The 27962-nt window shown below is 35.9% G+C and overlaps 2 protein-coding genes and 2 long non-coding RNA genes across 5 annotated transcripts in view; 1 reads left to right on the top strand and 3 right to left on the bottom strand.

Moving 5' to 3' along the window:
* The window catches only part of LOC311285724 (sialic acid-binding Ig-like lectin 13), a 36809-nt gene extending 10254 nt beyond the window's left edge, over nt 1-26555 (bottom strand). The window contains exon 1 of the mRNA XM_084435762.1: nt 26496-26555. Coding sequence (XP_084291888.1) covers nt 26496-26541 — 46 coding nt within the window. The 5' untranslated portion in view covers nt 26542-26555. The remainder of the gene's footprint in view (nt 1-26495) is intronic.
* On the top strand, nt 6242-7904 carry LOC311285725. The gene is made up of 3 exons (XR_014626401.1): nt 6242-6394; nt 7126-7227; nt 7788-7904. It is a non-coding gene; the product is annotated as an uncharacterized lncRNA (long non-coding RNA).
* Nucleotides 16077-19218, bottom strand: LOC311285726. Of its 2 annotated transcripts, none has more exons than XR_014626402.1 (5): nt 19094-19218; nt 18261-18362; nt 17465-17587; nt 17195-17310; nt 16077-16429 (listed from the first exon to the last, which is right to left on the bottom strand). It is a non-coding gene; the product is annotated as an uncharacterized lncRNA (long non-coding RNA). The 2 variants fall into 2 exon arrangements; XR_014626403.1 differs by having other exon boundaries at nt 19109-19217.
* Nucleotides 20712-24082, bottom strand: LOC311285728 (B-cell receptor CD22-like; the record flags this gene model as incomplete). Its single annotated transcript, XM_084435763.1, has 6 exons — nt 20712-20935; nt 21128-21179; nt 21344-21440; nt 21581-21844; nt 21951-22256; nt 24073-24082. The coding sequence occupies 6 exons, from the start codon at nt 24080-24082 to the stop codon at nt 20723-20725; spliced, it is 942 nt and encodes a 313-aa protein (XP_084291889.1). The 3' UTR covers nt 20712-20722.
* Nucleotides 26556-27962: the final 1407 nt, after the last annotated feature.

Raw genomic sequence — 27962 nt, 5'->3', positions numbered from 1 at the left:
AATGCAGGCAGATCAGTAATATTGTTGAATATTAAGTGACAAAAAAGGGCTACAGCTACAACTACAGCTACAGGTTTTAGAAAAAAAAAAATAATAATCATACATTGTCTGCAACATAGTCATTTATTAATATTTCATTGTCCTCTCTTGTTTTTTCATGGGTTCATAATTTCTTTGACAGCCTGGCTAAAAAATATGTCTGTACAATTTGGAATGTTTCATTGTGTTATCACAAATAAAGAATTGACTCCAGGCACAACTACACAATACGCTTACAAAATCTTTAACACATTTTTAATACTATTTGAATAAAAGGTGAATCTGACCATTTTCCTTTGCCTCACTTTTCCAGGGGATTCCACAGCATCAATACTAATTTGTGATAATTTTGCACAGGCGAAGACGAGGATCTAAACGCAGGGTGATTTAATAAAGTAACAAAAAACAGAGAACACAGAACTCAAAGAACAAAGGAACAAAACCTTGGGAATCACAGAGAGAGGCAACCATTACATGTACAGCAGCTTTATTAGATAAACTCAAAACTGGAACAGGGGAACAGGGGAACAGGGGAACAGGGGAACAGGGGAACAGGGGAACAGGGGAACAGGGGAACAGGGGAACAGGGGAACAGGGGAACAGGGGAACAGGGGAACAGGGGAACAGGGGAACAGGGGAACAGGGGAACAGCATTACAAAGTCAAGAACCCACAAACACTGAAACAAGACACAGGGTTTAAATACAGAGACTAACAAGCTAAACAAGATAACAAGGGGCCGTGGCTAATCAGAAACACCTGGGCCGCCTAATAAACAAGAAAAACTACAAAGGACTACAAAACATGGTACAGGACAGGAAATGACAAAAGTCCACACAAGACAAGGGGAACATAAGACAGGAATCATAACATTCATACTGTCTCTGTTATAAGGTAATTTCCTAAACATAATCTAAATGACTAATTAGTTGATATTATGAAACAGATCTTGGTAACACGTTAGAATAATGGTCCGACATTAATAGGTAACATGCAGGACGTAATGTGTAGTTCTACATCAGCACTTTGGCTACAACCATTAACTAATATGGAAACAAAAAATCAGCAAATTTAGGACTGAGGTCGTTCTTGAAGATTGTCTTTTTTACTCTGGGGCCGTATTCACAAAGAATTTTAAGGCTAAAAGTAGCTCCTAACTGGCGAATTTAGGAGCAACTCCTAAAAATAATGGGCGTGTCACTCGTAATTTTAGGACTCCTAATATTTTTTGACTAAGAGTAATTCACGAAGCGTTTTAGCCCTAAAAGTAGCACCTAAGCCTGGGACAGCTTAAAAGAAGTCGAGAGGACTCCTAACTCACTAAGACCTATTCACAAACCGCTTTTTGTGGCATTTCAAGTTGCGATGTTTTGAAATGCGTATACGGCGGCTACAGGAGCTTCCAATCGCGAGGGACCAATTTTGCATTGTAGGCATAACTAGGGATGCAATAACACCACCAACAACCAAAACTATAGGCTATTCATTGCATGTAAACTATTTGTAACGTTTCATTGTGAATCAAATTAAAATGTTCTTCTCTTTGCAAACGTAGGCAGTGACAGATTAATTCAATAATGTTGCAAAGATATTGCATCAATCCATATGTTTCATTAGGCTACTAGGCTATTTGTTTTGCCTTACTCTTTATTCATTTAGGCTATTTATTCAGTTATTCATCATCTTCCGTCCTTCGCAATACTTGTGTAGCGCACGCATTCTCAGACCTGTCACCTGTCACTCATCATCACTCAGGAGGTGTTTGGAATCATTCCCGCGTTACAATCATCAGCCAATCAAGGTGGTCACTTCAGTCAAGCTCGTGCATGAGTAATGACGTCATCCATAGCAACGAAGACTCACTCTTAGTTTAGGAGTTGTCATTTTTCTTTACTAAGAGTAGGTCTGAAAGGCGTTGTGAATAACTTCTAAGAGAAAACTCCTAGCTAAAATCTTTTAGTGCGATTTAGGAGTACTCCTAGTGGTAAGATAAAATGCTTTGTGAATACGGCCCCTGAACTCTGAGATTTTAATCTGCGATGACATAAAGGTTAATTTATGTACAGGCAAAATACATTGAATGAATGCATTGTGAAATAAAACATTGCATTCAAGTTGAAAGTAATGTTGTCTAGGCCGAAAGCCTTGTGGGCAGCTTGAGTGACCCGAATTTGAGTTCCTTAGCCAAAGACTTCTCTCTTTTCCCTAGTAAAAGTTGATCTCAGCAGCTTTGAGAATAGGTTTTAAGAGGAAACTCTTAACTAAGAACTTTTACTGCTATTTAGGAGAAATCTTAGTGGTAAGATAAAATATGTTGTGAATACGGCCCCAGATCACTAGTAGTTCCTGCAGAGTTATAAGGTATCACTTGAGTTATGATGCAAGTTATGACCATGTTCAGGGTAAAAAAGGCAATTTGCTTATGTCTCGGACATGTTAATGTTGTGATTAGTAATTAATTAGTAATTCTTTATCATTTGTCATTAGCCGCGTTTCCACTGTCGGGCCAGGGCCGGGCCAGGGCTTTAAACGGGCCGTGCCGGGCTAATAGCCTCGGGCCAATAGCACCGGGCCTGCGTTTCCACTGTCGGGCCAGAAGCTCCACAGAGCTTCACTAAAACACGCCCGTAACACGCCTCTCTGGAACAACGTCACACTAACCCATCATTTCACCAACAAATGGAAGTTGTATCAGAAAACTAATCAGAAATCACTGGAAACAGCGTTGAAAACAAACACGATAAAAGCGGCCGTTTGCTAGCTTTTTTTGTTTGTTTGTTTACTTGAATATTTAAAACCCAAGCATCGATGTTTTACCACAGGTTTACAATAAAAAGTGATACATTGATCATAATAAATTAATAAATGTCAAAATTGCACATTAACTTAGTCACTCAGAAATAAATTACCGTTAGGTCTAACTTTTCACAAAAGAAAGAGGACACACTTAGCTACTTTTTCAGTCGCGTCTGTTTCTTTATCTGGTAGCCTACAGGACATATTTACATCACATTTAGAAAAAATGATAATTTCTACAAATATATGCCATACGACCTGAGGAGTCTCCCATACAGATATTTTCAGTCAGAGAAACAGAGGAAGCTCCCGAAAAAAAAGTTACTTTATTTTATGATAGTCCGGTTTAAAGAGACGAGACGTCTAGGCTACTGACAGATAAAATAAAAACATGACTGTGATAGCTTTTAAGATTGGTCTGATTTCTTCAAGCGTTCGCTATGTTTTTTTTTTTACTATGCGTATCTTCAAGCGTTTACTATGTTTACTATGGTAACGGTTAGCGCGCATAGTCTTTTGCATCACAAACAGAAGGCATTCAAACATGAACGCGATTTAAATTATTTTATTTTTAAGTCTTTAATGCTGACAGAATCATCCGGCGCTGCCGTCTCCCAACGGTAAACTCCTCCTCTGTTGGTAACCACTCCTCTAGCCCGAGCTGGCCCGCTTTGGCCCAAGGTATTCGACGGGCCAGAAATCCTGGCCGTTGGCCCCGAGTAAGCCCCGATCAAGCCCCGGAAGTGACAGTGGAAACGCGACTGGCCCTGGCACGCACTAGCACGGCCCGGCCCTGGCCCGACAGTGGAAACGCGGCTATAGATAGCTAGTAGATCTTAATTTGGCTAATCTTATTCAGTAATTATTGATTGCCTGATAAGGTGTCAGGATTATTATTTTTTGTTCTGGTTTGGTTCTGTTCCTGTTCCTGTTCCTTGTCAGATTAAGTTGACCTAGTTCCATGTCTCAGTTTGTTCCCTTGGTTCATGATTCTGTTCAACTGTTGTCCTATATTAACTCATTAGCTCCTGTATTCCTGTATTTAAGTCCTGTATTCATTCAGTTCATTGTTCGGTGTTACATATAAAATACAGAAACATTAATATGAAGTCTGTTCACTTCCACAAAACAGACCAAATAAAACACACTCTACTGCCATTATTTATTAAATAATTGTCTTTATTCAAAATCCTTTTGAGCATTTAAAACTTCACAGGAAGTTCTTCAAAATGTCCATGGCTATAATGTTTTTTTTTATTATTTTTTTTATAAATGTTGTTGTTGTTGTTTCTCAATATGAAATAACCTGACTGTAAAAGGTGTTTAAGATCAGGGGCCGTATTCACAAAGCATTTTATCTTACCACTAGGAGTACTCCTAAATCGCACTAAAAGATTTTAGCTAGGAGTTTTCTCTTAAAAGTTATTCACAACGCCTTTCAGACCTACTCTTAGTAAAGAAAAATGACAACTCCTAAACTAAGAGTGAGTCTTCGTTGCTATGGATGACGTCATTACTCATGCACGAGCTTGACTGAAGTGACCACCTTGATTGGTTGATGATTGTAACGCGGGAATGATTCCAAACACCTCCCGTACGATGATGAGTGACAGGTCTGAGAATGCGTGCGCTACACAAGTAGTGCGAAGGACGGAAGATGATGAATAACTGAATAAATAGCCTAAATTAATAAACAGTAAGGCAAAACAAATAGCCTAGTAGCCTAATGAAACATATGGATTGATGCAATATCTTTGCAACATTATTGAATTAATCTGTCACTATATGCCTCTGCCTACGTTTGCAAAGAGAAGAACATTTTAATTTGATTCACAATGAAATGTTACAATTAGTTTACATGCAATGAGTAGCCTAGTTTTGGTTGTTGTTGGTGGCGTTATTGCAGCTAATTATGCCTACAATGCAAAATTGTTCCCTCGCGATTGGAAGCTCCTGTAGCCGTCGCATACGCATTTCAAAACATCGCAACGTGAAATGCCACAAAAAGCGGTTTGTGAATAGGTCTTAGTGAGTTAGGAGTCCTCTCGACTTCTTTTAAGCTGTCCCAGTCTTAGGTGCTACTTTTAGGGCTAAAATGCTTCGTGAATTACTCTTAGTCAAAAAAATTAGGAGTCCTAAAGTTACGAGTGACACGCCCATTATTTTTAGGAGTTGCTCCTAAATTCGCCAGTTAGGAGCTACTTTTAGCCTTAAAATTCTTTGTGAATACGGCCCCAGCTCTGAACTAATCTGGCTGAAATCGCTTTCATTTAAGTAAACTATAGTTGTAATGAACAAATATACACAAAATTTACCTGAAAACAACATTGGAAATTTATTTTAAAAGTTTTTATAATTAACTATGTGTAATGCTCTAAACAATAAAATCCTATAAATACATTTGCTCTGTCACCCTTTTACCAAAAAACAGTTTGATATTTGCTCATCTGACTAAAACATAAGCATGTACTGACATAGGTTTAGGATGATAATAAGATATATTTAGGGAGGAATGAATGAAGAAAAACTGGAACTGAGAAGTAACAGGAAAAAACAAACAAATCTAGTTTATAATTAAAGAAAACGTATGATGTGGCATTTAAACACCTGACTGGAAGACACTGGAATCACTAAGAGAAAACAATGAATGTGATGTTCAGTAATATATATAAATTAAAAAAATAAAATTGTTAAATGTTTTATTTCCATAAGCCAAGCCAATAAAGCATGAAATACGTTCTGAGGAAACTATTTTGCAAATCGCAATTACGTTACATGCCAACATATAAGCAGTGCTATTACGTAGGTCCTTAACCTAATATAAGCAGTGCTATTACGTTGGTCCTTATAGCCAATCTATTGCAGTGCTATTACGTTTGTCCTGAACATAATACATCCAAAGCAGGTTTCTTTTCACACGTAGCAGCTAATTCTGTTCATTTTGTTTTAATTATTTACTCCCTTTTTTCTCATTGGGCAACAAAATATTATCTATGCCAGGGCGAGTCAAATGGCGGCACCCAGATCATTTTTATCTGGCCCTCAAACTGGTTTTTGATGTTTAAAACCCCTCGCAATCTGATATCAAAGTCCCCGCAAAGGTTTAGCGCGTTCAGCGGTGAGTTTAACAACGCACGTGATCATTCAGCGGTGAGTTTAACAACGCACGTGATCTCACGGCAGTTATATGGTCACGTAATTTAATCTATTGATTCGTGCCACGGACACGTTTATTTCGTTATTTTCGTAATACCAGCACGTTTTTTAAACTAATGTATTTTCAATGGGAAGCGTCTTTCGTGATAACAGCACGTTTCTTTCTGCCTGGCTGTCGGCTGCAGCAGAGAAGCTGTTTAATCAACATTTATTCACGAGATCTTGTGTATTTTTATGTATTTTTTTAATGTTATTATTTCGGTCTTATTGCCAGGGAAGCTGGATTGCTTTGCTTTTTATTGATATTTTTAAAATTATATTTTATCAGTAGGAAATCGCGCTGAAGAAGTCTCGTTCCGAACACATCGCGATATTTGGCATCAGTTCACGTGTGTCAGATGTTGGTAAGTAAATACCTAAATACGCTATCCTAATAATGTGTGATATCATGTCTTTTCTGTTTGTCGATATTAATCTGCCATTATATCTGCCATCTCCACGGGGACTTTGCGTTTCATTGCTTTCTAATTCAAAACAGGGTGATTAACACTGCATGTCACGTGACGTGCTATAGGCCTAGATATTCATATCAGATTAAAAATAGTACAATTAGTTCCAAAGTTGTATTTGTAGTAGAAGCACAGTAAAAACAACACTTACCATGCTTTTACCACAGTAACATTAGTTTTACTGTGATAAGTGTAGTAAAAAGACAGTAATCACAAAACTTACCATGCTTTTACCACACTATTTGTAGTTTAAATGTGGTACTTATTGTAAATGCACAGTAACCACAACACTTACCATGCTTTTACCACAGTAACCATAGTTTTACTGTGATAGGTGTGGTAAAAGGACAGTAACCACAAAACTTACCATGCTTTAAACCTCAGTAACCTTAGTTTTACTGTGATTGGTTTAGTAAGGACAGTAATCACAAAACTTGCCATGCTTTTACCTCAGTATTGATAGTTTTAAAGTGATATTTGTTGTAAATACATATTAACCACAACACTTGCCATGCTTGTAAGGCTTTATAATGTAACATCCAATATTTGTAAGGTAAATCAGTACTTTTCCCTTTAAATAATCCTATATATTATACATAATGATATTTTCTTTTCTCTTTTCTCAGCTGAAAAGACCAAAAGGGCCTTTCGGACTCAGTCAGCCCATTATTGTTTGAGGAGAAGTAAACGGAGGAGACGGACAGCTGCAAAGGCAAATATTCGCAATGGTATGTAAATTGTTGTTTCTTAAAACTTTTCTCACAAAACCCATAGCCCAATCAGTACAAACATAGTCTGAAAGTCTTAATAATTCACAAGATTTAACAAGTTGTCAAATTCGTACATATTTGTATACTCGTACACAATCCTGCAGCTTTTACTCCTACTGCTGTCATTGGCTACTGCCTCAATTCCTGTACATATTTATCGCGATATTTGTAAATCAGTTGCGCCACTTCTTGGAAAGTTGTCGGATGTCACACACACTGTCAGAAAGTTTATATTAATTGCAAATTGGTCTCCGTCTGTTTATGTTCCAGTGATACATGATGTCTCTCCACACCTCATAACCTACCTCTGTTTGCAAGAGTGGAAAAGCTTATCTGACTTGTCACATGACATCAGATACTCGATTATTTATATATAACTGTCCCGTTTGCATGTAAATCATTTTTATGATTATTGCTTGCTATTAAAGACATACTTTTATTCATAGAAATGCCCACATATCAGTGAACTTATTACATAAAAATGCTTTTAACATTTAATTATGCAACACTCTTTACAGAAAACATATCCTACAGTTATAAACTCACAACGTCATCATCAAGTCCTGTGCTGGGCACATTGGGCAACAACTGTCCTCCAACGTATTCGATCCGTGGCCAGGTTCTTCACATCTTCCAAGGGACACTGACATTCTTCAGATCTTCGTGAAACATCTGTCTCCATGTCTTCCTTGGTCTTCCCTGTCTCCTGCATCCTCCTGGTGGTGTCCACTTCATCACTGTGTTTGGGTGTTGTTGTTTGGGCATGCTCTGTCACAGTTTCAAGTCTTCATGTGAAGTCTCACTCCTCCTCAGGATCTCTTTGATATATGCAGAACCAATATTGAAAATAGTGATTTATCTTTTTCCATATTGTTAAAGCATTTTGTTTTCTCTTTTCAGCTTCATAAACTGTACTTGATTTCTGCCTAATGCCTTTATAAAAAAGGGTCAGTGCACATCAGGTGTTTTGCTAAAGGACACATTCATTGCATAGTTACAATAAAAGTGACCAATAATCACAAGGATATAGAATGAAAGTTGAGAATGTAAAATGTTGTGCTTATGTTTTTGCCTATTTGTTATTTAAAGCGAAGAAACAAATGTATGTTCACATAACAAACTTTAATCTCATCTCTTGGTTTGTAAATATATTCAACTTCATCATAGCAATTTTTTTAACGTTAATGCATGTGTCACTATAATAGATTGCTCCTGTATCTGGATATTTTTAATTAACTGATTTTTATACTGTTGTGCAGTAGTTTTGGCACTACATTTGTCTTTAAACAGTTTGACATTAAATATTGGAATAAGCTTTCAAAATGGTGTCCATTCATTGTGCTTTTGTTACATTTATTTGAATATAATTGATATACCTTTAATATACTATACATACACTGTAAATGTTAGAAGCACTTTAGTACATGTAATTATCTTTAATTAAAATACTGCAAAACTACCCGTAGGACATTGCTTAGAAAAAAGTTTCTCTTTCAAATTTATTTATGCATCAGTCTAAGCAAATTTGTGTCATTGATCATGTGACCTCGTTTTTGGATGGTAACCACACAAAGGAGTCTTTTGTTTTTAAATATGAGTTTTATAATTTAATTAGAAGGAATGCATGTTTAACAGCCTAAATATAAAATATTTAAGGTATCTATCCCCGCAGCCGGAACCAGAAGAGATCTGTCATCATTTACCATAAATGGGCATGTAAGTGTGATGCATCTGTTCAGCTGGGTTGTTATTGGCTGTGACTTTATCGCAGAACTCGCTGTGATTGGACAATCGTTTAACCCATATAAAACGGCGCTTCATGTTACAAAGTATGTTTTGGTGTTATTATTACGTTAGTTATACATTAAGCTAACTATAAAGTGTCTCTATGTTGTGAGAAATTACTCCTTTACCGAGATCCTAACCCTAACCCTAAGCATGTCTGCACATTTCAATGAACTACAGCACAATGCTTCCTGCTCCACTGATAGAATGACAGAGATATGTGGGTAATGTAGTTTAAAACGTTTAGTAATAAAACAATAAATGTTAAATAAATGATATATTTAATGGACAACTGGATATCTAAATTTGTTCATTGTGCAAACCTTTATGACATATATGAGGGACAGGCTGAAATTTGATATTTTACTGTGAGCACTTTAAAAATAACCTTTATGCTAGCTTTCCATATATGTCTGAAAACTGTGGCCAACATTATTTATTAAACATAGTATAAGCAGTTATCCAGCCGATTTTCTCTTTGATACACTAACCAGACTTTGAGTTACAGCCATTTGAAATGTGCATTTGTTTGCTCTTCTGGGGGCCGTTGCTGGGCCCTGGGGGTGGAAGGACAGTATAATCTACACAGATCTACACATACTATTACTATTACACAAGGATAATGCACCATTCAGTAAAACAACAAAAAAACAGTGCCAACATTTCCTTTTCACCCCCCTCTGATTGCTGCTTATATTCCTGACATCAGTGATATATAGAGTATACTATATAGAGTATACTAGAATGATCAACATGGATCATCTTCAATTAAGCTTTAAGTATTTATAGCAAGATAGCCCACTGCAGCCTCTTGTTATTCACATAGCTTCCTTTTATTTCACTGGAAACTGGCATACATGCAAGTATGTGCAACTTTTGTTGCATTGTTGTCCCAAATATCATTAACCAGATCTACATTTTTATGTCCCAAGTAAAAGAATCATGGTAATTAATTATATTTAGTTATTTATAAGTTATTAATTATATGTAGTTATTTTTAAAGAAATAAGAAATAAAAATTTCTCAAAAGAAAATTTCTATTTACTGTACCAAACACCACTTTCAATACACAATAGTCATCATACTTTATTAAACAACACTTTATTGGAGAACAAAGCATAAAGTTTTTTTTTTTTTTTTTTTTTTAAATATATTTATTAACTTTTTTAACAACATATATTACACACACACACCAGGAACAAAAATACAAAATACAAAATGCAATATAGACACATATTGATGTCTTCGCATCATTACAACTTAGCATATCTCAATTTGTACAGGACTCACATCTTCAAGACTAATGAATTAAAACACACAATAAATAAATAAATAATAATAATAATAAAAAAATAAAAAATAAAAAATATATATATAAAAAATAAATAAATAAAAAAACACATACAAACTATTAAGGCCTCCTAATACAAATACATCCTATAATCTCACATATCTTCAATTGTCTCCTTAAACATGTCACTATCCTCCTTCTCTATGAAGGATCTAAAGGGATTCCAAACATCTTCAAAAGTCTTACCCTTTCCTTTAATAATATATGTTATTTTCTCCATTGACATATTCAGTACCATCTCCCTGAGCCACCTTTTTATGCTGGGTGGTTCTAGATTCTTCCATTGTAATGCAATGAGGCGTTTAGCTTGTAAGATACACATAGAAATAAAGATACATTCCTTTGACTTAAGCTTAGGATACAAATGCAGTAGAAAAATCCTTGGTCCAAAAGGAAGACTCACATTTATTATTTTACCAATCATATTATGCACTTCTTTCCAGAATTTCGATATTTCTTCACATTCCCATATACAATGGAAATAGGTACCTTTACAAACCTTACACTTGGGACATGTATCTGGTATATTTTCATTAAATTTGTTTGATAATACTGGAGTTATGTATACTCGCATAAGCCAATTATATTGCAACAACTTTAATCTTGTATTAACTGTTTGTACTTGAGCATCTTGACAAATCTCACTCCATTCATCTGGTGTGATCTCCTCGTTAAGATCCTTACTCCATGCTCCTAAACGAGAGCTAGAAGACTCCGGGGAGCCCTCTACCAACATATTATACAGAAGTGAAATCCGACCTTTATCATAACAATCTTTAGTGACTACTCTTTCCAAAACTGATAGTGGTGGTATATTTCCAGTACTTTTTTGAAATGATAAAATGAAACTTCTTATCTGCAAGTACCTAAAAAAATGACTTTTAGGTATATCAAATGTATTACTCAATTCTTGAAATGACATAAGATTTTCTTCCTTATATAAATCTTTATACTTTTAATACCTTTTTCTGCCCACATCTTAAAACCTACATCTACTTTTCCAGGACTAAACTTAGGATTTCCCCATATTGGACAGTAGCGAGATATTTCACTTGTATAGGAGATATTCAAATATCTCTGCGTCTCATGCCATACCCTTACCATATTTAAAACCATTGGATTCGTAACATTACCCTTCATTTTCTGTAAAATTTTACGATCTAAATCATATAAATATGATTCCAAGGGTATTTTATTCAGAATAGAGTTTTTTTCCATTTCTACCCATACGGGTTGTTCATTAGATGTTGAGAAGAAAAACATAATAGATCTTAACTGGGCAGCAGTATAATACCCTTTAAAATTAGGGCATTGAAGCCCACCCCTATCAAATGGCAAATATAAAAGAGATAATCTAATTCTGGATCTTCTATTGTTCCATATGAATTTAATAATTAACTTTTTAAGTCTAGAAAACAGATTACTAGGAGGTGTGATTGGAATATTCTGAAATAGGTACAAAAATTTAGGTAAAATATTCATTTTTAAAATATTAATTCTTCCTATTAAAGACAACGGTAAAGAAGCCCATCTTTCAACCAGCGTCACTGTATTCTCAAAAATTGAATTATAATTTTTTGTTACTATGTCTTCCAGTTTTGGAGTAATTTTAATTCCCAAATATGTGAAAATTTCCACATTATTAAACATATCTACCTTACTGATAGGACTTTTCCTTTCTTCTTCATTCAGCAACATAACTGAAGATTTTGAATTATTGATCCGATACCCTGAGATTTTCCCAAATGTCTCTATAATTTGAATTAAAGCCGGAATGGTTGAGTCTAATTTCTTTAAAAATAATATAACGTCGTCAGCAAATAGCGCTATTTTATGTTCACTGCCAAACATTTCTATACCTTTTATATCACTTTCTTTTCTGATAGCAATTGCCAAGGGTTCAATAGCCATCAGAAAAAGGAGAGGGGAAAGAGGCGATCCCTGTCTACATCCCCTAGAAATATTAAATGATTTTGATATAAAATTATTAGTTAAGACCTCTGTCGAAGGATTCTGGTACAACAATTTAACCCATTTGCAGTATTTTTCTCCAAATCCAAACCGAATTAAAACATCAAACAGAAAATCCCATTCCACCCTGTCGAATGCCTTTTCTGCATCTAGTGCTAGTAAAGCAGTATCTTTTTCCCCCTTTTGTTGATGCAGAATATTTAGCACTCTTCTTACATTATGACATCCTTGTCTATTTATCATAAAACCATTCTGATCTATCCCTATGACGTAAGATGCTACAGTTTCTAATCTTCTTGCCAATATTTTGCTCAGGATTTTAGTGTCTGAGTTGAGTAAACTTATAGGTCGAAAATTTTCACATTTATTGTTAGGTTTTCCTGGTTTAGGCAATAAGGTAATTATAGCTTCATTCAAAGACATAGGAAGTTTATTCTCCGCAAAGGCTTCTACTAGCATGTCTAACATAGGTCTTACTAATTTATCTTTAAATTTTTTATATATATCCATGGGGAGACCATCAGGTCCCGCCGCCTTCCCCGCTTTCATCAGATCGATCGCCTCTACCACCTCTTGTAAACTAATGTCTTTTCCTATTTCATTTTTATGTTCTTCTGGTATCCTAGGTAACTCCAAATTATCCAAAAAAGTTTTTTGTATTTCTGAACCCGAAGTACATTCAGAATTATACAGTTTCATATAATATGATCTAAATGAATTATTAATTTCTTGTGGGTCAACAATGATATTACCATCTGATTCTTCAATCGAATCTACAGCCCTCTCCATTTGCTTTTTTTTAATTTGCCACGCCAACACTTTACCTGTCTTTTCGCCTTGATCATAAAATGTTTGTTTCAGCTTTAATAACTTAGCTACAGTTTTATTTGCAGAAAGTGTATTATATTTAGATCGAAGCATTAATAACTGTTTATGTTTATCTGCACATATTGAATCACTATGATATACTTCATTTTCCAGCTCTTTAATCTCTTTTTCCAAATCTTGTAACTCCTGTCGAGATTTTTTACTTTTAGAACTACAAAAACTAATAATTTGTCCCCGAATAAAACATTTAAATGCCTCCCACCGAATTCCTGCTGAAGTTTCCAATTGATTTGTTTCAAAGTAATTGTCAATTTGATTGCCCAAGAACTCTACAAATGACGCATCCTTAAGCCAACTTTGCTGGAATCGCCATTTAGGGGGATCTTTAACTAATTTTGAATCGACATACGACAAAGACACTGGTGCATGGTCAGAAATGACAATACTAAGGTATTGACAATCTATACATTTTGAAAGCAATTGGGCTGACACAAGAAAGTAGTCTATTCTAGAGTAAGTTTGGTGTGTTGCCGAATAGCATGAATATGCAGTCTTCTTTGGGTTAAGATGCCTCCATATATCCACTAGTTTAAGCTCTCTTATAAAATGTAGAATCTGTTTTCTAGAATTCACATGTGCGGTATCAACTCCCGTAGATCTATCTTTTCCTGGATCAAGTGTACAATTCATATCCCCCGCCATTATAACCTGACCTGGTAATGAAGCCACCATCAGAAATATGTTGCTATAAAATTTAGAGTCATCCTTATTAGGGCCATAGATATTTACTAAATTGATTATCTCTGTTACCAATCTTCCCTGAATAATCACAAATCTGCCAGCTGGGTCCTTAATAACATTATTTACTTGAAATGGCACAGCTTTATGTATTAATGTAATTACCCCTCTGGCTTGTGTAGTAAAACATGCCGAGAATACCTGTCCTTGCCACCTTCTTTCAATTTTGATCACTTCCTCCTTAGTCATGTGTGACTCTTGCAAGAATACCACATTTGCATGTATCTGCTTAATTCTAGTCATCACCTGTTTAATCTTTTTTAGTTTCCCCAGCCCCCTACAATTCCATGATAGAAGCTTAATCCCTCCTGTCTGTGCCATTTTTTGTTTTAACCATCCTCATTACCTTGAACCATATATTTGCCAAAATATAAGAGGCCAAACCTAAAATAACTAAAACAAAACTAATAACATAAAATATGAACTTACCCCAGCATTTTCCATGCTTCACTGATACCATCTGTATCAGTAACCCCCTTCCCTACACTCGACTTCTTAAATGGTCTTCTCCTATTTGTTCTGTTGTTCAAAAAAAAATGAACACCAACACCTCTATCCATCGTTACCGTTTCAACCTTCTTATCCACTTTTATACCCACATATTTTAACCAATCCATGACTTGTCCAATAAAATACTATTACCTCAAAGAAAAGAAAAAACACAAGAAATACGCTGACAATCTGTCAGTCTTATATCTCCAAGTAACATCTTTCCAACTATACACATTATATTAACCTAATATCTTCAAACTATTATCTTAAAATAAAGTCAAACTTTCACTTTGTGTCATTTCTTTTTTCAAATATTATAGCAAAAGCGCCCTTTTCTGAACCTTAAATGAATTAACTTAAACGTCAAATACTTAACTTGTTACCCTTATTAAAACAAAATTAAATATCTACTTTGGACGAATATACAACCTACAGACAAAGAAAATAAACTACAATTTTACATTTAGTCCTCAGTACCTCGCATTAATACCTCAGTTTAATTGTTCTCAATTTGTTGCATCTCTTTATCCATTTCTTCTGGACTCGATACCTCAGTTCACTTGTCCTCGACCTGCTGCATAAATTTCTCCACTTCTTCTGGACTGTTCATAATCACAGTACGGTCTCCATGTGTAAGAAGCAATCGAGCAGGAAAGATTACTCTGTGTCGGTTGATTCCTTTGTCACGCAATTTTTGACGGATAGCATCGTACTTTCTTTGTTGCCTGTGAAGCTCTGCCGACAAATCCGGGAAAAAACGAAGATTGGAACCTTTGTATGCAATTGCTCCCTTACTCTTTGCAGCCTTTAGAACATGTTCCTTCTGTTTGAAATTGAGGAACTTCATTATGACAGTCCTCGGCTGCACTTTACCATCTTGCCCGTTTTTTTTACCTGAGCTGGGTATTCGATGGGCTCTCTCTATTATCAATGGCGTAACGCTTTCTCCCAACTCCAAAGTCTCTGGTAGAAACTTTTCCAGAAAAGCACACGCATCCGATCCCTCTTCTTTCTCCGGCAAGCCAACCAACCTAAGATTATTCCTCCTACTTCTGTTCTCCAAGTCAATTACCTTATCAGCCATTGATTTCATCTGTTTTTCCAGCGTATCATTTCTGACCTTCAGTTGGACGATTTCGTCCTCTGTCCCTGAAATTCGTTCCTCCGCCTCTGTCAATCTCTCTTTGACATCTACGACCGCCGAAAGAATTTCGTCCACCTTGCCGCTTACTTGTCTTTCCATTGCTTTAAAGGCCTTCATCATCTCCGCGTTACTAGGATTCTCGTTTGAGGCCTCACCCCCTTCATCCTCCGTCTCTTCGTGCTCGCTCAGGCTTTCAGGTTCGGATGGCGTAATTTGTGATTCCGCTTCCAATCTCCCTTTATTTTTGATCTTTTTCTTCGACGGCATTGTTTTAGTAATCGCTTTAGCTATTCCACCAACTTAAATTAAGTATCTTAAGTGGGTTTAGAAGGATTGATTCTAGCCTAATGCACGAAGGTTGAAATCTGCGTCTTATCACGCCACCGCCATAACCGGAAGTCCAAAGCATAAAGTTGATAAAGTAGCATAAAGACAAATGAGATTCAAGATAAATAAAAATGTGTCTTCAAAAACACGTTAACATCATAGGAATCCATTCACAGCTGCTGAAGCCACAAAACGAGTGCCAGATAATCATATTCAGTCACATATGATACAGAAAACAGATTTGATATTGTGTTGGAAAATAATGATTCATTATCACAGCTAAACTGGTTTCTTGCTCTTCCCTGTACGTCTCGATCGTGTTAGTGTTCTTCTTCCTCGTCTAAACAGTTTGTTCAGTTGAAGAACAGAAGAACAGAAGATGTGATCACTGATGTGGAGTAGCTTTTTCTCAAACAGAGGAAGAAGTCTCAACATCCCATTGTCAGGCGTTCTCCAGTCCTGGTCTGAAAGTAAAACAAAAGACAGAAACCATTCAAATAAAGTTGTTTAATGGACAGTCGGGTCAGCTTATGTTCTGCGTTATTTAAAGCAGTGATGGTTTACTCTGGCCCTCAGCGTCCACTGTCCTGCACATTTAGCTCCGACCTCAAACCCTCCTGCCTATTGTCTAGAAGTAAACCTGAAGACTTGGGTTAAAATTTTCAGATGTGCTCGATTAGGGTTGGAGGTTAACTCTTAACTAACCTCAAAAAGTAGAATGCAAAGGGCCAGAGTTGCCTGTTCCTTACATAAATTTACAAAGCAGCAGTCAGTACGTTATATAATATACACATTGAAGTATTATATATATATATATATATATATATATACACATACATATATATATATATATATATATATATATATATACATACATATATATATATATATATATATACACACATATATATATATATATATACATACATATACATATATATATATATATATATATATAAAATATTGCAGCACAAAATAAGCTAAGTACTGAAAAAAAACAGTTTTACCCAAATCAACAGCAACATATTTTAAAAGATTTTTAAGAAAGGCATGGTCTCTTTTGAGCCTTTGCCAGTGATGCTTGTTTTCTTTCCAGACAACATAATCTTCTGTCAATTGTTTCAAGAGCTTCACTTGGTCAAAAACCAAGTGATAACCTGTACAATGTAAAATTGTCAACATCAAATTATGTACTACATATTACAGCATTGTTTCAATACAAGACATACCAATGGACTCGCGCACTTTTCTGTCTTCTTTGGGCATCAGATGTTCCTTCCTCACCCGAAACAAAGGACTTATTCGATTAGCTTGCGTTGATATAAGGACTGGTCTTCCTTCTCTGCTGTAAAACAAGATAGTCTCGACTTACTCTATGTGCAATTACTATTGTTCTTGAAACACAAATTAAGACAGTTATAAATAAGTTAATTTACCATATGATTCAGGAGAGAACATTTGATGAGTAAATACTGATTGCAATATTCTAGAAACTTCACCTGGGAAGGGCTGATCACGGCAAGATTCGCTGCGACTCACTAGTAGCTCTTGTAATGGTTGGCTCTTAAAAGAGCTGTTGAGTTTGATATTGGTAGAGCTTTAAAAAAAAGGACTAAGTAATCCTGCAAAACAGAAAGGAAGGTCATTTTAATACATTACTTGCAAATAGTCAGTTTATAACTGTAGGATATGTTTTCTGTAAAGAGTGTTGCATAATTAAATGTTAAAAGCATTTTTATGTAATAAGTTCACTGATATGTGGGAATTTCTATGAATAAAAGTATGTCTTTAATAGCAAGCAATAATCATAAAAATGATTTACATGCAAACGGGACAGTTATATATAAATAATCGAGTATCTGATGTCATGTGACAAGTCAGATAAGCTTTTCCACTCTTGCAAACAGAGGTAGGTTATGAGGTGTGGAGAGACATCATGTATCACTGGAACATAAACAGACGGAGACCAATTTGCAATTAATATAAACTTTCTGACAGTGTGTGTGACATCCGACAACTTTCCAAGAAGTGGCGCAACTGATTTACAAATATCGCGATAAATATGTACAGGAATTGAGGCAGTAGCCAATGACAGCAGTAGGAGTAAAAGCTGCAGGATTGTGTACGAGTATACAAATATGTACGAATTTGACAACTTGTTAAATCTTGTGAATTATTAAGACTTTCAGACTATGTTTGTACTGATTGGGCTATGGGTTTTGTGAGAAAAGTTTTAAGAAACAACAAATGCTTGATAAAATGTTTGATTTAGGGTTAAAACCAACACATACATACCATTGCGAATATTTGCCTTTGCAGCTGTCCGTCTCCTCCGTTTACTTCTCCTCAAACAATAATGGGCTGACTGAGTCCGAAAGGCCCTTTTGGTCTTTTCAGCTGAGAAAAGAGAAAAGAAAATATCATTATGTATAATATATAGGATTATTTAAAGGGAAAAGTACTGATTTACCTTACAAATATTGGATGTTACATTATAAAGCCTTACAAGCATGGCAAGTGTTGTGGTTAATATGTATTTACAACAAATATCACTTTAAAACTATCAATACTGAGGTAAAAGCATGGCAAGTTTTGTGATTACTGTCCTTACTAAACCAATCACAGTAAAACTAAGGTTACTGAGGTTTAAAGCATGGTAAGTTTTGTGGTTACTGTCCTTTTACCACACCTATCACAGTAAAACTATGGTTACTGTGGTAAAAGCATGGTAAGTGTTGTGGTTACTGTGCATTTACAATAAGTACCACATTAAAACTACAAATAGTGTGGTAAAAGCATGGTAAGTTTTGTGATTACTGTCTTTTTACTACACTTATCACAGTAAAACTAATGTTACTGTGGTAAAAGCATGGTAAGTGTTGTTTTTACTGTGCTTCTACTACAAATACAACTTTGGAACTAATTGTACTATTTTTAATCTGATATGAATATCTAGGCCTATAGCACGTCACGTGACAGGCAGTGTTAATCACCCTGTTTTGAATTAGAAAGCAATGAAACGCAAAGTCTCCGTGGAGATGGCAGATATAATGGCAGATTAATATCGACAAACAGAAAAGACATGATATCACACATTATTAGGATAGCGTATTTAGGTATTTACTTACCAACATCTGACACACGTGAACTGATGCCAAATATCGCGATGTGTTCGGAACGAGACTTCTTCAGCGCGATTTCCTACTGATAAAATATAATTTTAAAAATATCAATAAACAGCAAAGCAATCCAGATTCCCTGGCAATAAGACCGAAATAATAACATAAAAAAAATACATAAGATCTCGTGAATAAATGTTGATTAAACAGCTTCTCTGCTGCAGCCGACAGCCAGGCAGAAAGAATCGTGCTGTTATTAGGCTTGTTTGAGATGAGCAAAATCTGCGCAGAATCGATCACCGGTGATCAGCGCGAGATGCATGCCGGTTAGAAATGTGTCCGAGTGTGGTCCGCCTTGCTCTGATGTCATGCTGACATATGTCAAAAATCTCTCGCGAGCGCAAGGCGCACCTGTCGGATTCTGCAGTCGAGCGCAGTTGCTCTCCACTGACTGCGCTGATCAGAAGCATGATGGGAAACGACTTGCTGACGACACAGCTTGATGTTCATTGGTTTAAACAACCGTGATGTATTGCTCTTATTTAAAATGTTTGATTTTAAAACTCCGATATCATGTTTTATGTGTACGTTATGTGGTAATATTCCCAAACTACCTCAGTGCGATCTCTATGGGTTATGCAATGTAATTTTTATAAAAAAAAAAAAAGAAAAGAAAAAAACACACAAGAAAAAAAGACTGATAAACATGTATTTGGAATGGAATTAAATAAGTATGCTACTTTGGGTGTCTTGTTCATTATATTTATTTTCATATAAAAGCAACAGAACTTAAATTCCATTCAGTTTATTAGCAACACTGTGCACGAGCGTGAATCCGGTGAATCCCGCGATATCTGTCTTTGATCTCACAGGTGTCAGATCCACTGCGAGAAGAGAGAACTGTCCGTCTTGCCTGCGCTTTTTTCACTCCTCCTCTCACTGCAGCCGCCTACTCTCGCATACATTTCAGGCGAGGCGAGGCGCATCTCAAACAAGCCTATTATCACGAAAGACGCTTTAAAAAACGTGCTGGTATTACGAAAATAACGAAATAAACGTGTCCGTAGCACGAATCAATAGATTAAATTACGTGACCATATCACGAACTGCCGTGAGATCACGTGCGTTGTTAAACTCACCGCTGAATGATCACGTGCGTTGTTAAACTCACCGCTGAACGCGCTAAACCTTTGCGGGGACTTTGATATCAGATTGCGAGGGGTTTTAAACATCAAAAACCAGTTTGAGGGCCAGATAAAAATTATCTGGGTGCCGCCATTTGACTCGCCCTGGCATAGATAATATTTTGTTGCCCAATGAGAAAAAAGGGAGTAAATAATTAAAACAAAATGAACAGAATTAGCTGCTACGTGTGAAAAGAAACCTGCTTTGGATGTATTATGTTCAGGACAAACGTAATAGCACTGCAATAGATTGGCTATATTAGGTTAAGGACCAACGTAATAGCACTGCTTATATTAGGTTAAGGACCAACGTAATAGCACTGCTTATATGTTGGCATGTAACGTAATTGCGATTTGCAAAATAGTTTCCTCAGAACGTATTTCATGTGATACAGGGTTGCAATAAAGCATACTACATAACACAGTTGACTCAAGCCATTTATTCTAATGTAAACTAATCCTGGTTCATCTCCTTCCCTGGGCCTCTGACCTCGGCATATACCGTCTCTTGTCCTGAGCCCTGTACTGTGGTGATTTTGGTGTGGGGAGTGGAGAAGTCAATCTCTCCATAGTGGACCATGTCATTCTCATCCTTTGGCATCTCTAGCTCTTCGCCCGACACAAAACCACCATTATCATAAATGGTCTGCACTTGTTTTTCCTGACCCTGAAAGAGCAAACATAATAAATTACTGTTTATGTGGATCCACTGTCCTCGGTTTTTGGTTTCTGTACATAATAAACCATTATTGTAAACGCATGGTATTGATATCTGCTTATTATGGTACCTCCTATTTGAAATTATTATGGTACCTCCTATTTGAAATAACATGATCTGCTAAAAGAGTGTAAAACATACCTGATCTGAGACGTCGGTTTCCATAATAGTGGATGCCTTTACTCTTTGAACTCTGTATTAATAGGAAATGAAGAAATTCATAAAATACACAACGAACGTACCACCATATTGTAAACACCAGATTATATGTTTCAAAGAGAAATGACAGGTCTGAATTCATTTATTCTTAAGTCTGGTTGCTCTATTCCATACAATTCACCATCTAACTGTGCTTACCTTAGGAAAAGTGTTATCAGAAGAAATGTCAACAGAAGTGCTGAAACTCCTACTACACAGCCAATGATCACAGACTGTTCTAATGAAGAGACTGAGCCTGATTGAAAAAATAAAGCAAAATTAGGTGGTCAATAGGCTGTGCAGATCATTTAAAAATAAAATTCAATCATAAATCTGGAGCTACCTATGATTATCATCAGGTAACATTTAGTATCTTTAGTACAGAAATAAATTCACCTTCCATAATCAGCTGGATCTCTTCTGACATCTGAGTACCATGTTCATTCTTTGCTTTGCAAGAGTACCAGCCTCCACTGCTCCTATTTACAGTAAAGATCAGTTGTTCTCCTAAATCCAGCTGATTGTCCTGTCCACGTTTGTGCCAGGAGAAGGTCATGTTATTTGATGGATTGGCTTTGCTTTTGCAGGTCAAAGTCACATTAGTGCCAACAGAGACTGAAGCAGATGGATCGATGGTGATGTGAGTTTCTTTTGGAGGAACTTGAGGGCAAAACAGAAACTTCTTTAGATAAACTAGATGTTATAATAGTACACATCTGAACATAATAATGCTAATGAAAGAACAAAACTACCCTAAATCTCTTACACAGGACTTGTAGCATCACGGTTGAGTCATTAGATGTTTTTCTTGGATATGTAACATTGCAGGAGATGTTCTTTCTGTGATCCATGTATGAAGCTTTGAAGGTCATGTTTGAAAACACTGACTGGGTTTTATCAGGTTTCTCCTGTAACTGTGTTGTAATGTGGGCAGATTCAGGGATGTTGGACCAGGATATTGTAGGAGGTTGTTTGGGGCAGGGGGCTTCAGCAGAGCAGCTCAGACTGACTGTTGTGTTCTCCATCACTTCTTTCAGATCAGTGGGTTTAAGGATGAGAGGTTGTGGTAAATCTACAGGCCAAAGTGAACACGGTATAAATTGCTGTTAAATTTAAGGAAAACATACAACAACATGCTACAAAAACACAATAAACATAATAGAGGATATAATCAGTTTTTTTTAAATAACCCTTGAGAAGACCATATTTAAAAAAAAGTTGTGATGCACAGGCAAAATACAAACCTAATTCACTTGCACAAAAAAATTATATTTTCACAAAAATCAAGTTATGTGCACACGATAAAATTATATATTCATAAAATGTATTTCACAAATCCAAAACACAATTCACAGATGTACAACTGTGGACAAAAAGTTTTGAATGTTTACATTTTATGAGTTTAATATTGAATCTGGAATTGCAAATCGTCATGAGTTTATCTATCATTTTGGATATGCGAGTATATTTTCATGGAAAGTCTGTTCACTCTGCGGCCATACTGCAACGACTTTGAGGGCATTTAAAACCAAATCCTGTCTACATGAATGGGGAAATCCTGAAAAATTCAAAAACTGTTTGCCACACTTACATTTAAAGGATTAGTTCACCTCAAAATGAAAATTTCCTAATACGTTTTTTGAGGAAAAAAATGCAGGATTTTTCTCCACACAATGGACTTCAACGGTAACCAAATTGTTGAAGTCCAAATCAATGTAGTTTCAAAGGGCTAAGTGCTTCAAAGGGCTCTGCACGATCCCAGCTGAGGAATATGGTCTTATCTAGCAAAACGATCGGTCATTTTCTAAATAAAATAAAAATGTATATACTTTTTAACCACAATTGTTTGTCTTCTGCTGACATGAAGAAAGACATGAACATCTTGGATGGCATTGGGGTGAGTAAATTATCAGGAATTTTTCATTTTGAGGTGAACTAATCCTTTAAACAACATATTACTGTGTTCTTATGCTCAGTGTTAAAAAAAATAGACCAGCCAATGCGCATGTGCAGTCCTGAGAGTTTCTTTGGCAACCACAGCTTCTAACGACAGCTGTAATGACGCGATGACTTCACCAAATGCCTATTGGCTCTTTATTTAGAATGCAGGACTTATTCCGCCATCTTGCTCATAGGGGTACTTGAGTCCAGGTTTTTTGGAGTCGACTCTGACTCTCACCATAGGAGTTGATGGAATCGTTTTCTCAAATTCGTGTGCTTTACATCAAAACAGAGTCAGGAATAGAACAAGATAGCAGTCATTGTGTCATGGGTTGGGAGGTGCTGGTTAGTAGGCATGACGAAGATGATAAATTCAAACAGTCTTTATTTACAAACTCAAATAACTCAAGAATACAGAAACAGGCAGAAGATTTAATTAACCAAACTTCACTTACACTTTGACAAGAACTGACAAATAAACAGAGAACAAAGAGGAACTTGAATTCACAATGATAATGCACTAAATGCAGACAGGTGAGCTTGTTAATGAATGTCCATGCCAACTAATGACTGATGGGAAACTAGAACAAAGGACACATGTAACTTAAGGGGGGAAACTAAGGGGCTGTTTACACAACATCATTTTACACTAAAAACGCAAATTTTGTATGCGTTTTGGCCGTTCATTTACACAACAACGACATTTTGGGCCTGGAAACGCAAACTTTTGAAAACGGGTTTCAAAGTTCAAGTTTTTGAAACCGATACCGTTTATCATCTCCGTGTAAACTTCAAAAATGCAAATTTGTGAAAATGGTATTAAGTGCGTATTATGCGCATTATGTGTTCAGTCTATAGACGATTCACATTTGGCGTGAATGCAAGTAGAAGAATGCGTATACGTGCGCATGCACATAGTCTCTCTTTACACATCACCCACTACTGACCTGGCTGCATAATACAGCGTTTTTAATAGTTTTCATGGATCTGTGTGAATGGAGATCATTTTGATAATTTTTTCATCTGCACAAAGAAAAAAACTTTTCCATTTTTAGTACATTGTTGTCATGTAAATATACCCTAAAGTAAATGTACTCCATGAAAATGAAACTAAACAGAATTTCCCTTTAAAAGCACTTTTAGAATGACTATCCAAATTAGTCCATTGTAGGGATGACATCCCTCGAAATGATGAGTAGCCTATTAACATCGTTACCATTAATTCATTTTACAGAGGAATGAGTAAAGAAGTGAGCGATTTCAGACACAGCAATAGAATAAACGATTCCTGTGCTAGAGCTGACCTTGACTCAACTCTTTTAGATTCGACTCCTTATCAATTGCACATTGCAATTTCTCCAATTCATAGTAATATGAGTACAAAGTCTTTGGATGCACGTCTAAGCAAAATGTTTTTGGATAGTAACTTATGACTCAAAACTTTATAAGGGCAGTATTTATAAGGAAGCATGGAATTTGCATGTCAGTTGGTGAAATGTTACAGTCTCATAACTATTGATAATTCACCCTTTTAGACACATTTGTGCTGTAAATGAAAACAAATGCACAAGCAAACTCATGGAAAAGTTTATTCCCCTAGCTACACTGAACAATGTGCTAACCTCAGCAAATTGCATGCTTCATTATCAACACTGTCCTCATAATGTGTTTTTAGTCACAATAACCAATAACACTTTAGAATAATGGTCCCTCATTAATATGTAACTATGCAGGAAGTAATGAAGTACAAAACTACATTAACACTTCAGCTATACTAACTAATATGGATGGACCATTATTCTAAAGTGTTACCCAACAAACTACTATCCAACAACATTTTACTTTAAATGCCTTTCCCTGTCTTTTTTCAGCCATGCTTGATGTAAATGTTTAATTTCCATTCTGATCAAGTCATACTGTGCAAAAGTTGTGAGAAACGAAAAGTAAAAGTACGAAAAGCTGAAAAGTACGATGGACGCGTGTGGGAGTAGAGAGCTGTCAGAAAAGTCTCAAAATACACACAGAAATTCATGGCGATTCACACACTGATGACAATTTCCAATTTCAGATTCAATAGGAAACATTCAAAACTTTTTGAGCAGTTTCACAACTATGGAGTGTTTTTTGTGTTTGTAAAACGTATTTTATGAATATATAAATTTATTTTGCACATGAGAATTGCTTTTGGCCAATATATATATTTTTTCATGCACATGAATTGTTTTATTGTGCATGTGAATTGTGAATTTGCCTACGCATGTGTGCATCATATATTTTGCATGAATTATTAAAGTCGACATGAAATCAAAATGGACAATTCTATTTTTTATTGAATATTGCAGTGTTTAAATAATTTATTTATCCGTGTATATCATTTTTTAATCATGTGCCCTCATCATTTTTAATCAAAATAACTTCCACTACCTCTTGCAGCAACATAAAATAATACAGATATACAAATACGGTGCACTTCTACTGCAATACACAATATGGCGGAATACGTCCCGCGTTCTAAATAAAAGAGCCAATCGCTGATCGGTAAAGTCATTGCGTCACTAGAAACCTAGTGACTCGCTTAAGACTGCACATGTGCTGTGGCTGGTCTAGCCTAAAAAATACACTTTTTAATGCTATTTGAGCATAAGAAACAACATTTATGGGATTTTGTTGCGGATTTGAAATATGCAATTGTTTGTTCAGCAAACAGGTTTTGAAATTTCAGGATTCTCCCATTCAAATCGATAAGATTTTGTCTTGGATGCTCGAAATAATTGTCCGGAGGCGTTGCAAATACGGCCGCCAAATGAACAGACTTTCCTTGAAAGGGTCTTCTCTGATGAGGACACCATCATTTAATTTATTTTTAATAAAAAAAAAATACTCAGGGCCTTCACAATCATGAATCATAATCAGGAAGTATGAAGTGAATGATTGTTCATGACATCATAAAAAACTGTGGTACATTCACGCTGACTAAGATTTCCAGTTATCTCTATACGACTGAATCCTTTGCTGATGTTTGTACTTCCATTATAAACTAAACTCCCTGAGCTGAGAAAAGCATGAATGCTTTATCCAGAAGCCAAATATACTTGTTGCATTCTTCAGTACGTTCTCTGGCCCATAAAATGTACAAGGTATCTGCACACAAGAGCCGCTCAGTGCTGTTATTCTGCTTGGCAATTTTGCATTATATACTGGAGTTTCTGAAAACAGAACAGCAATATAAACATACAAACACCTTAAAATATCTTGCTTTGCAAAATGAGTGTAATACAGGGTACAAAATTAAAGCTAAATTCATTTTCTTACAACCGGTCTAAAGTCTTCTGATGATTTTATTTTCAGTTAGACAGCACAAGGAACTCACCTGAAGATACCAGTACAAGTTCATCTGTAATGAACAGAAAAGCCATGAACAGAATGATATACATCTTGAGTTCTGCAGATACAAACACACACAAATACACTATGAAGACAATTTACAGTCTCACTCTTTAAAAAAAAAAAAAGACACTCCCAAATCTTTAAGCATTATATTTTCTGTATGTCTCCTCATTAGGATTTTATTATGATTCGTATTTTCATGTTAATATTTTGTCTTACATGAATATATATCAATAATTAATTGTTTTGGTTACACTTTATTTTAAGGTGTCCGTGTTACATGTTCAAATGTTACATTTAAGTACTGAGTAATTCTAATTAAACACATGTACTTACTAAAGGGTTACATGCAATTATGCACAATTTATAGTAATTACTATAACTAGATCCACATGTAACAAGGGCACTGTGAAATAAAGTGCTACCTTTTTTTAAAAATGTGATAGTCTTAAATATTGATAGAACATCCTTACCTAGAGCAGCACAATCTGTAATTCAAGGAAAAACAGAAGTGAATAATTTTGTTCTCTTCACATACAATTAAGGGATACCGGGGACAGTTGCAAAAGAGGATGGTTGCAACATGTCATTTTTCTCCAATCAGAAACAAGCTAGAGTGATGACACTCATACTGCACATGTACAGTTAGACCCTCCTCCCACCAATAATACAGAAGACATATTCAGCATCTGCTGCTGCATTTATTGAAAAAAAACAACAACTTGTTTTGGAGGTATGAAAGTAATTTTTTCATGAGATTTATTTTTGTCATACTGTCCTGACATTTTGTATGAATTAATCAAAACTTACTTAGTTTGAATTATTGTTTTGTTTAATTTTGAGTGACATGGTTAGTGTTACGAACTGCTCCGAGACATGAAGGTTGAGATCCAAATGCAGATTTAATTAAGAGGTAATCCAGACACGTAATCCAATATACAGGCAATAGGTCAAAACACAGGTAGGCCATCCAAACAAACAAACAAAACAGGCAGGGGTCAGAGGCTAAAAGAGTAATCCACGGAACAGGCAAAAAAATCCCAAAACCAAGAGACATGAAACCATGGAAAACGCTCGGAAATGCAGCGCAACAATGAGTGAATGAGTGAACATGGTATAAATAGGCTGAGACTAACAGGATAATGAGACACAGGTGAATGCAATCAGTGATGATGAGTCCGGGTAGTGAGTTATGGGAAATGTAGTTTGTGAGGGAGTGATAATAGTCTGGTGTGGAGTGCCCTCTGGTGGCTCTCAAGGGCAAAGTCAGTGTGTCTAGCAGGCATATGATGTTCTGTCATGGCTGATAGGGTTGGGGACGGTTGCAACAAGTTATAAATTGCATGTTTAATAAAAGTTTGTAGCATTGCAAATTGTTCAATTCTTCCTGTCTGACACTGAAATATGGAGAGATTGAATAGCATCTGTAACACCTGCACACTGAATCTAT

Source organism: Rutilus rutilus (genome assembly GCF_951802725.1).
Source record: "Rutilus rutilus genome assembly, contig: SCAFFOLD_59, whole genome shotgun sequence".
In the NCBI taxonomy this organism is placed as follows: Eukaryota; Metazoa; Chordata; class Actinopteri; order Cypriniformes; family Leuciscidae; genus Rutilus; species Rutilus rutilus.
Note: the sequence above shows the minus strand (reverse complement) of the source record. Positions and strands in the feature narration are given on the sequence as shown.